Source organism: Aplysia californica, unplaced genomic scaffold, assembly GCF_000002075.1.
Source record: "Aplysia californica isolate F4 #8 unplaced genomic scaffold, AplCal3.0 scaffold00410, whole genome shotgun sequence".
Lineage (NCBI taxonomy): Eukaryota > Metazoa > Mollusca > Gastropoda > Aplysiida > Aplysiidae > Aplysia > Aplysia californica.
Window position 1 is genome coordinate 8,272 of NW_004797680.1, and position 11,489 is coordinate 19,760.

At 39.6% G+C, this 11,489-nt stretch overlaps 1 protein-coding gene across 1 annotated transcript; it reads right to left on the reverse strand.

Moving 5' to 3' along the window:
- Positions 1-3,328: 3,328 nt before the first annotated feature.
- Positions 3,329-11,438, reverse strand: LOC101855964 (the record flags this gene model as incomplete). The annotated part of the gene is given in 6 exon segments (XM_013085821.1): positions 3,329-3,622; positions 4,055-4,369; positions 4,939-5,223; positions 7,212-7,490; positions 8,431-8,523; positions 10,021-11,438. Coding segments are annotated over 6 exon segments (1,525 nt in total), but the record flags the coding sequence as incomplete, so codon positions are not given.
- Between the last annotated feature and the right edge of the window lie 51 nt (positions 11,439-11,489).

Consider the following 11,489-nt stretch of genomic DNA (forward strand, 5'->3'; position numbering starts at 1 on the left):
AAATACCATGTTTCCATGTGGTGTCGAAGGCTTTTTCTAAGTCGAAAAAATAGCCACAAGGTGCTCTTTTCGAATGAAAGTTTCCAGAATGAAAGTTTCAAGTCGGACGAGATGGTCAATATTAGAGCGATTTTTGCGAAAACCGCATTGGAAATTGGATAAGGAGTTTGAAGTTTCGAGAAACCACATTAGACGTTTGTTAATAAGTTTTTCCATAAGTATGCATAAACAGTTTGTAAGGGCTATGGGACGTTAGTTTGACAGATTAGAGTGATCTTTTCCTGGTTTTGGGATAGGTATAATAGTGGCAAGACGCCAACTGTTCGGAAATTGTTGAGAATGCCAGAGTTTATTGCAAATATCAAGGATTAATAGGAGTGTTTCGTCTGGAAGACGTTTGATGATTTCGTTGGGTATTTGATCAGGGCCTGGAGTTGTGTTTGATAGTTCTGCAATATTACATTTTAATTCATTAAGAGAAAAGATGCATTATAGTTTTCTTCATTTGAAAAGGTAAAATCAACAGTTGTCTTTTCAGAAGACATTTTTACTTTTTTAAATTCAGGGCTGTAATTGTGGGTAGAGGAATTTCCGGAAGTAGTTGATGCTATACAGTCAGCTACTGTTTTTTCGGTTTCTACGAAGGAGTTATTCGGTTTTAGGATGTGTTTGATTGTGTCTTTTTTAGTACCTTTTAATTTCTTTATCATTTTCCAGACTTTTTGCATTGGTATGTTGTTGTTTATTTTAGAGACATAATTTCGAAAAGATGTTTTTTTGGCTGTTCTAATTATTTTGCGTGCTTGGGCTCGCGCAATTTTGAAATTAATGAGGTCTTCGTTTGTTTTAGAGTTGACGAACTTCCTGAGAGCTGATTTTTTGGCCGCAACAGCTTTTTGGCAGTCTTCAGTGAACCAACATTTGTTTTTTCGGGGTTTGGTGGATACTTTTGGTATGTGTTTTTGAACGATTTCGAGAAGGGTTTCATGAAATCGTTCGAAAGTTTGTGTTTGTGTTTGAGATGGATTGAGTTTCTCCAGACATTCCATGTGAAACCCATCTCAGTCCGCTCTTTTAAGATTGAAACGGTCCGGGATAGGAGTTCGGTGTGGACTGCCTGAAATTAGGTTGACGGGGAAGTGGTCTGATCCGTGTGGGTCGTCCAGGACCGACCACTAAAAGTCTGGAATTAGGTCAGGATAACATAGGGTTAAATCTATGGATGAATAGTTTAGGTTATTTGAATTTTGGAATGTTGGGGAATTGTCGTTAAAAATACTAGTATTTGTTTTTGTTAAGAAATCTTCTATGATTTTACCTTTAGTGTCAGTTGGTTCATTTCCCCAAAGAGGGCTATGGGCAACAAAATCTCCCAACATGACGAAGGGTTGTGGGAGCTGGTCTCTGAGGTTTATTAGTTCCCTTAAAGATAGAGGATAATTTGGAGGGATGTATATTGAACAGATAGTTATAGGACGGTGTAGGGTGACCCTGACCGCAACTGCCTGAAGTGTTGTGTTTAGCTGTATTTGTCTGTGTAGTGTTTGGTTATTGATTAAAATGGAGTTGCCCCCAGAGACGATTTGGTTGTCGGTGTATATTTGGTTGTATGTTTGATAGTTTTTTAAAATGTGAATGTGGGTGTTGGCAATTTAGTTTCTTGTAGACAGATTACATATGGGGTGTGTGAGGTCAAAAGATATGAGAGTTCTGCCTGGTTTGCACGCAAACCGCGAATGTTAAACTGAAGAACTGCCATTTTTATTTATTTTGAGGGCACGGGTTTGGTACATTTTTTTTGGTCGTTGGTGACCTTTGTCTTTGTATTGTTTTGCTGCGGTCACGGTGGACCGCAGCTTTTTTGGAAGGAGAGTGTGCAGGAGGAGGAGGACCAGAGTCCTGGATGCGGGTAGAGGAGGGGGAGCAGGTGCGGGGAATGGTTGGAGGGGCTTTATTGGATGAAGGATGATGGGATGGAGGTGATGATGGAGGTGAAGATGAAGATGTAGTTGGCGGTGGAGATGAAGATGAGCGTGGTGAGGATGAGGATGTGGATGAGGATGATGTATGTGAGGATGAGGATGGACATTAGTGGGAAAATGTCACACAAGTGTGGAGAATTCAAATCTTAATAGGTCTTGGAAACTAAATTTACTTTTTTGTGTGCCTTAAATCAATGTTTTTTCCTGTAAATTCCACACAGCAACGTGTTAATAAATGAAAAAAAAAAGTTTAGGCCCCCCCCCCTCTTTTTTTAAAAAATTCGATTTTTAACAATTGCCAAACGAGAAGAAAGATGCTCTTTTCTCCGATTTCATTATTCTGACCAGCGAACGCCTGGTTTCACCACGATGCCTCACAAATACAAATGAATATTTGTGTTTCGTGGGGTCTCAGATGTGGTTTACTCTGTCATTCCTAACAAACGTTTATCATTCTTCTCTCTCCTCTTTTTCTGTGTCTGTTACTCTCAAGTAGTACCTCTAATCGTCGACACTTATATACTCGGTTTGTAGTGCAAGTGCCGTAAAACGTATTAAAATTGAAAACTCGAATAAGGCTGCGTGTCCACGTAAGCAGAATCGAACAAATTGTTTGTCGAGACGAGGCAATTCGGTCTGTTCGTTTGCGTCATAGTAAACTGGCTAAAGGGTAAGGAACACAAGGCAAAAATATCAAACCATAAATGAAAACCATAAACGATTCTTTAAAAAAGCTATACAAAGCAAAACAAAATAAAACAAAACGAAACAAAACACGTAAGATTGTTAATAATATGCACACAAACTGATGGATTACGAGCAGACTTTGGTAACTTGAGGCGCAGGTCAAGTTTTTAAAAAAAAATTATTAATTTGAATCGGAGTTTTTAAAAAAGATTTTTAAAACTCTGCTGGGCCTATGGCTATTGACAAACGATACACCCCACTTAAATGCAGCAGGTGACATCCCAACCGACCTATCTTTTGTCGGTATGTGTCGGGTCGTTTTGGTGAACAAATCCAAAGGGAACTTCACTGATTGCTAAGGGATTAAATGGGGCTCTATTTCATCTACCGATTTCTCGAGAAATGTATGGTTTATGTCATTTGTTTCTGTTTTGGTGGACATGTGGGCTAACACACTCACACTTACGTACACCTACACACAGACTGACAAACACACACACACACACGCAGACAAACATACAAACACACACAGATACACCTATAATATACAAATGTACACACACGTACATACGCCCATACACACACCGATAAACACATACACACACGCAGACAAACACACACACACTCACACACCACAGAAAAACAGAAAAAAACCTCACGTATTACAATGACGAGGACTTCAGTGGACAAGTCGTAGCATCCACTAGGATGTTGTGCCCGACAAATACAGTTGGTGGTGTTTCTATCAGGTGTGAACACAACTTTTCCATCTGTCACGTTCTCACTGTCACACTGTACATAGATGTCGGAGGGCGAGATTTCCGGGAATCCTCCTTCAACTTGACAAACCACACTGTTTTCTTGACCGTCAACAAAAACAACGACGTTCTCTGCAGTTGCACCAGTGAAATCTTTACCGTTGAGGGTCAGTTTTGGGGCATCTTTGGGAGGTTCTGGTCAGACGAATGGAGGCGTTAAGCATTACTCACAAGAGCATGACGTTATCTGGGCTGTTGATCTACATTTTTCAGGAACATAATAAAATATAAATGTGGATGTTAACGATGTTGAGCTGAAAAAAAAGTAAAACTTGCCCAATGAGCGGAAAAAGCCTGTTTATTTAATTTTATTTATTTATATATCATTTAACATTTTTATTTTTGTTTTATTAATGAGCACCTGCTTTCCATATCGGTGACACACATTTTTTCTCTTTGTTGTTTTACTATCTATAAGGCTATGTTGTTTCATGGGATCCGCATGCTGAGGAATAAACGAAATAGAACAACTAATTAGTGTATATAAGTATCAGCACAATACATGTGTATTATGATTTTCACGATTTCATTAATAATTTATTTTGAATTTTAAAGAGTCTTTCTCACCTCGTACGTAGACCTGTACAGGTGGACTGTCTCCCGCCATATCCGCAAAAGCACTGTTCACGGAGTAACACATGAACTCGTGATTACCTCCCCTTGACGGTACAAATTCTGTGGAACACTTGTTGTTTCTTGTACAATAAAAAACATTGAGTGTTCCCTTTGGCCTCATTGTGAGGGTCAAACTTGCTGCTGGGTAGACAACTCCCACAGAACATTCCATGGTTATATCTGGTGTAGCTGACGGACACAGGTTATACGTTCCGGCCTCCTCTGGTCCCACGTTTTTTCTCTCCAACTTGAGGTCTGCTGGGCCATCTGGATAAGGAGACAACAACAAGGAAAGGGAGGGAGAAAATCAGGTTACAAAATCACTTGTCAATATAAATTATTCGGCTTTTGTGAAAGTTTCGAGACACAAAAAAGAAATGAAAAAAAAATAAAGGAAATATAAGGTCAAACAAAATTATTGGAAGGATTACTGAGACAGAAAACAGCAGTGGAATACAAACACACGAATACACCTTAAACACCCCCCCTCCTCCCTTTTCAAATTTTCCCATTATCCTCAATCGGTGTAGTATGTGCACTCTTTTAAATTCACAGTAGTGTTTGTCTCACTAGTTATTTATGGGGAAATAGTGATGACAAACACGCCAGGTATGGGAAAAAATCAGGCTTTAGGGGTTTTTTCTGCGATGAAATAGTTGTAAGAGCATCCGAGGAAGCTAAAAATGCCTACAATTCAAAATCTATTATAAAGAGCCGAATCGGGACTTTCAGGTGAAGCCTCCCCCCCCCCCCCCCCCCCACACCCTCTTATTAATATGAACCCATTGCTTTCACCTCTATCACGTTTATATGATCAGAAAACATGCACAACTTACAAGCAGCTCTGATGGTGACGTCACTCCGTTTGTTGTAACATCCACTGTCGTGAGTGGCCGTACACGAGCATTGTGTCTCTTTTGACCTAGTTACCACCACAGAACTCACACCTGAGCTGCCGGCCTGAGAACTAGGACAGCTCAGTCGCACGTCACTTGTAGCAGGATATCCCCCTCGGACCACACACTGCACACTGGTTGTGACATTTTCCTTCACCAGGGTTTCTCCAGTACTGAGAACCGACGACTTACTCATACTGATCTCAGGAGGATCTGGCGGAGGGACTGGGGAAATGGAAAAAAGAACATAACAAACTATCTACATGAATTGAGAGATTACACCCCCCCCCAAAAAAAAAAACCCATTAAAATTTAAAAAAAATAAATAAATAAATAAATAAATTTTAAAAAATAAATAAATAAATAAATTAATTAATTAAATAAAAAAGGACTGAGAGATTAGAAGAAACAAAAATATCAACAAGAACTGAGAGATCAGAAAACATCCCAACATTATCTACAAAAATTAAAAACAAAACTACAGACAAAATTGTCAGGATTGGGTGGTTGGCGGGTGCTCTGTTGTGGTTTGCTCCTTCTTTCCTATAGAAAACTATCGTCCTTATCTCCCCTTCTTCTTTTTTATGTTTGTTACTCTCTTGTGACACCTCCAATCATCTGGCGCTCATATGACCTTATGCAGTTGCGAGTGCCGTAAAACGCTTACTACTACTACTACTACTACTAAAACAAAATTGTCTAAGACTGCCACCCGTTGTCAAGGTGACAAAATATGTGTCACGACGACGTGGAATCAGGTGCTCGTCAATTTTTGGGCATGTGGAGCTATTGATATGATCTTACTAAAGCCTGTTCATTTGTTTTCCGGTAATACTGCCCATTTACCTTGTCTAGAAGTCGAGATACCCGAAATTGAAGGAGATGGAGGTTGCCTGTTCGAAGGGTTAAATTAACAAGAAAATGGCCACCAAATTTTGGTTATTTCTGTAGCTTGAGAGTCCATGGTAACTGAAAAACTTACAATTTTTTTCCTTTAATCAACATTTTTCAGTAACGTCCACAGAGAAATGCATATTGAATGGACGTAAAAGAATTTGACCCAAAAATTAATTCAATAAAAATAACCAAACTGGCTTAAAAATGCCAGATTCTTCAATTTCATTATTTTACAAGCGACCGAAATGAAGAAAATCAATCGACCTGTCAACTAGAGTAACTAATGGAAGTGGTTTAAAACCTTGCTTCCGTAATGTGCAGGACAGTGATTGGTTAATTCATAAGGGAGACGAAAACGATATGTGAATGGATGACAACGGCTCGTTCACAGCGTTAAGGGTCAATAAATACACATGCTATATTATAGAAAAACACAAGGGGCGGGGAGAGGGTTGAGAAAAGTGGCCGTTTGTAAAGTGGTTGTATTATACAGGTGGCCGTCTGGGCAGGTTCAACTATGTCTCTACAACAACCGAAGAAATAAAAATGTGGCCACGTAGCGTGTCATACAAAAAGAACAACTGTGTGAGTAGACAGCAAATCGGGGCTCTCGTGGCCTAGAGGTTAAGGTGTTGGCCTCTCATTCAAAGGTTCCAGGTTCGAATCCGGGTAGCGACCGAAAAATTTTCTTCTCTAAAAATCTGTCTCTTTTCACCTTCTTTCCTGTTCTCTAGCAATGTTCTGTTGTCTGCTTTCATTTCCACTTTCTGCCCCGCCCCCTCACCTCCTTTGCCCCCTCCTCTGGGCTCTTGACTCTTTCTGCAGCCTTTCTACTGCTACTCCTTGGCTCCTCCTTACTGCTGTCTTTCTGCCACACCCCTGATCTTCTGGTAGGAAAGATCTACACGTAGCCTTCTCGGACAAGGGGAAAAAATCTCGATGGGCCCGTGTGCAAGTTGCGCACGTTAAAGATCTCTTGGTGGTCTAAAATCGATAAAAGTAGGCTTCGGCCGCCACCCGGGCAAAATTCAAAATTTCCTACCAACAGAAAATATTAGGTGTGTTCCGCGCGCTCATATGACCTTATGCAGTTGCGAGCGCCGTAAAAGCACTTTACAAAAAAGAAAAAAGACAGCAAATCCAAACCCGAATACATGTGCGTTTTCTGATATTCCCAGACCTACCATTTTTCCAGGAAAAGCAAGTTCATAAAAGACAACAACGTGAAGGAGTAAAGGAAAATAACAAACCTAAGGCAGTGAAAGTGTCAGTGACACCAGTGAAGAGACAGCATTATAAAGAAAAACAATTCAAACCTAAGACAGTGAAAGTCTCAGTGACATCAGTGAAGAGATCAGCGGGAAATAACGAGTTCTCAACAAGACATCTGACGTTGTGAGCTCCGCCCTGCAACTGTAGAGTCTGCTGTACAGATGTGCCTACTTGTGTACCGTTCACGGAGATTTTGTAGACTGCCTGAGGGTTTACTGTACGTGGGTCAACAGCACAAGAGTATGCAATACTGAGACTGGTGCCTTGACACAAACTGGACGGGCTTGTCGGTGAGAAGGTCAGGGTAGCGCTACTTGGTCCATCTGTAAGAATAGAAAACTTAATGGATTAAGACACACGTCATGTTTCCATTCATTATCCATGTGTCATTTTTTCATTTGAATTCTCTGAATCGGGCAGGAAATATGAAAGCTGTATAAAAACGTATTTTTATAACAATGATAACATGCCTCCATACTCTGTTAGACTTGTTTTTAGATCACATTTGATAAATCTTTTTGTTTTATTATGTATTTAAATAATTAGTGCATTGTACAGCTGTATTATTGGATTGCTTTACTTCTTGTTGTTACTTGAACATAAAACAATGTTTAACACTAACCTTCTGTCTGCCAGCGCCTACAACAGGGCTTAGCAAAACCTGTTTCTCCCTCGGTGATGATCCTTTCCACAGCGATGGGGCCCCGATGCGTTGGAATCTCACACGTTACACAGAAATAAACCAAGGCTCTAACTAGCCTTTTCTCAACCCGAACTCTCAGCAGGCCTCTTCTGCCTTGCAACAGCTCTCCCCTCTAAAGTCTAACCTGTAGTATCCCAGATTGCTTTAATACACTTGCACAAAACAATATAACTGAACTGAGACTTACATTCTACTCACTCTCACACTTTCAGCCAAACAATACAATACGCTCGGCCTTACCCCCTGCCACTGACCAACACGCCAGATTGCAAATTAAACAACCAAATAGACCACACTTCTGGCAACTAGTTTTCTGTGTGTTTAATTCCTGCAGAATACCACACACTACTATATGACGAAGATGGATCAAATGTTACATCGGCTCCATGTTATCTTCATAAACCTGCCTTTTAGTATCTATATTACTGAGAAGACCGGTCCAGAAGAGTGTAAACATCTTCACACAGTGCTGCTGCAGACAATCAAGAACAAATTGAAGGAATGACAGACAGATAAAATGTACTGAGCATTTAAAGTCCATAAGAACTGAGAACACTCACAGGCAAACATGACAGTCTCGGAGACAGAGGGACCTGCTTGACCCAGAGAAGATTCAGAACGACAAGTCAACGTCTGGTCATTGTTGATGTTTCCTGAAATGTCAAATTACAATACAGACTCAGATATCTGCTAACACAGTTGGGAATATTTTGGCAGTCTTGGCCGCCTGCTACTAGATCAAAAAACCACGTGCACTGTTTGATTATAGAAGAAAAAGAAAACACAATAACAATATTAAAGGTGTCACTCGGGTACGGGATAGAGGGCAGCCCACCTTGTGACTCAAAGGAGCTGAGGACAATAGTTCAAACGTATCATTTAAAAAAAAAATCAATTTCCATGTTATAACTGAATGAATGCACACGCCTCCAGGAAACTGCAACTAAGTTAAAATCTTAACAAAAACTTAATTACTAATCAAGTAATAGATCGAGAAATAAACCCAAAAAAGTTTACATACCAACAGCCCATTACTCTACAAAGAAATGACATCATGTGAATGGGGAAAGTAAGAAAAGAAACCTTAAAAACAATTTTGATTATTTTTTTTTTTGTTGCTTTAAGGAGTGATATGTGGATTCAGATTATGTTGTTGCTGGATGTCTGTTTTCTTTCATTGTTTGTATTATGGAGGTGGCCGGGGGAATGCAGGCTGGAACAGATCTGGGGGTCGAACTTGAAATGGAAAGGTTAGAGGTTCCAATACTGCTTAGAGTATATTCCCTACAGGCCTCACAATCATAGTTCTTTATGTTTATCTCGTAGATTTTAGGGCAACAAGGATGACTTGATTACGGATTCTTTCTAGCCCCCCCCCCCCTTCCCCCCCCTCTGTTATATATCTCTCAGGGTAGGCCTAGGTTCAGGCCTGCCCATTCCAGAATGCTGTCCTCTCATCCAGCTCAAGTCTGCTCCCACCCCCCACCCCCCCCCCACCCTTCCCTCTGTTTGTCTCCTTCCTTTTCATAATTCTGTACTTTTCAGGATTGTCCTGCCGGCTCCTTTTGATAGTGAGGAGTACTCTGGTGACTTCATTCTGCTTTTCTTTCCCTGTGATCAGGATGACTTCACAAGACGTAATAGCTTGACCCGTTTTGAAAAACCACTTTCTAGGTGATGTGGTCATTGTAAAAGATCCATGAGAGTTTACAAAAGGTTATTAATTTAATTTTCTCTGAAAAATTATAATTAAGTTCAATAAGGGACGTAAGGGTCTACTATTAGCAGGCATAACACAATACTGAAATGTTCACAGAGAAAAAAACAACAACACAGTCTCGGTCTGATATTTGCACTAAACTTTTAGTCGCCATATATTGTGGTCATCATTTTGTGGATGCTGCTTCAGTCTATAAAATCCAGTAGAACATTTATGCCTGGACCTCATGATATTCCGATACCAACTAGCATCAGGTCATAAATAAATGATATGAAGTAGGTGAGCAAGTCAAACGACTAACATGCTGCAGTGTTGTATGTCTCCCAGTAGTACTGAGGCCACAGAAATGAAAACAATTGGCGTACAGAGATTGTCATTGGGAAGTAAAAAATAATATGTAAATCTACTTTGACTTGAACTTCTAACACACCAGGGTTGATGACATTCCCTGAGGCGACAGTTCCTGAACCCAAGGTAGACCGGCCCTGAGACAGAACAACTGTGCCTGCAGGAAAACCCTCAGTTTTCTGACGACATTCACAAGTGGCTGTTGACCCGGACATGATGTAGTCACCATTGACTTTCGATCCAGAAGGACAGTTGACGATTTCAGGAACGGGATAATCTGACGAAGCAAAGGAAAGAGACTTGTGATAACCTACACCACAGTCTAGGTTAAAGACCATCATCTGTTTTTTTAAATATTTTAAATCAGAAACAATTGCACCAGGTCTCTGACCCCTACATTTAAATTTTTAATCAAAGCTTTGGCTCCAGAAGAAATAGATAAGAAATTCATATTTTGGTCTTACATTTTTTAATGGAAAAGTAAATATAAGACCTATATCTTCTAAACAAGTATTTCTAATTAAGATCATAAAACATATTTGTATGTCATAGCCATTGATAGGTATATTTCGCAGTAGTTGAATTTTTACTGTATCACAAAGTACAATTTTCTGAGTTTTCTTCAAGAAAAAGATATTGCACGAACAGACCAATGCATTATTTTTTAAAGTGAGCATCTTTCAATTCAGTTCCAGATTTTTATATTCTCACTGAGCTTCATGGTACATTCCACCGTTCCTTTAAAAAAAAAAAAAATTCAATATGTTGAACGAGTCCCTTATCGCTGCTGGTCTAGTTCCTCTAATTACAAGCCATTTCAGTAAGGTAAAATAATTTATTTCCTCTTCTGGATGTAGAAACTAATTAACATTCACGTAAAACCATGCCGTCACCGGAGACAGCTGAATAGCTTTAGGCTTCCATCATTGTAAGTATAATGGCCTTCTGGCCATTCAATTCCATTCCCATTTTGAGAAAAATCCCATCTGGCTTCTAGTTTTTTCGTCTGGGATGAGACTCACACGACTGATAGCCTTTAACTTCTGCAATCACAACTCCAGGCACTTTGGAATAAACTATAATTAACAACTGATAAAAAAGTAGTTTGATATCAATTGGAAGAGAAAATTAGAGCTGTAACACTTTAAGCAACAGAATAAACACACAAGTACATGTCATGAGGAGTCTACAGAAAAATATGAGCAGAGTCAAACAATGGAGGTCGTGGGGATATCATTTTTAAAAGTTTGCTGACTTAATACTTCAGTTCTGTTTTACTGTTGGTTGCATGTTTTCACTAGACCCTCCTCCCCCCTTTCCATATTGAACTAACAATTATAATAATAAACCAATAGTCAAACAAAAATGAAGTTGTAACTCTGCAAGCTTTGAAAATTAATGTCCTCACATTATCCATTTTTAACACACCTATTTTACCTCATTCATGCAAACACACAAAGGTACAAACACACACATACACACATACACACACACACACACACACACACACACACACACACACATATACATGTCACGTTTCCACTTACAAAA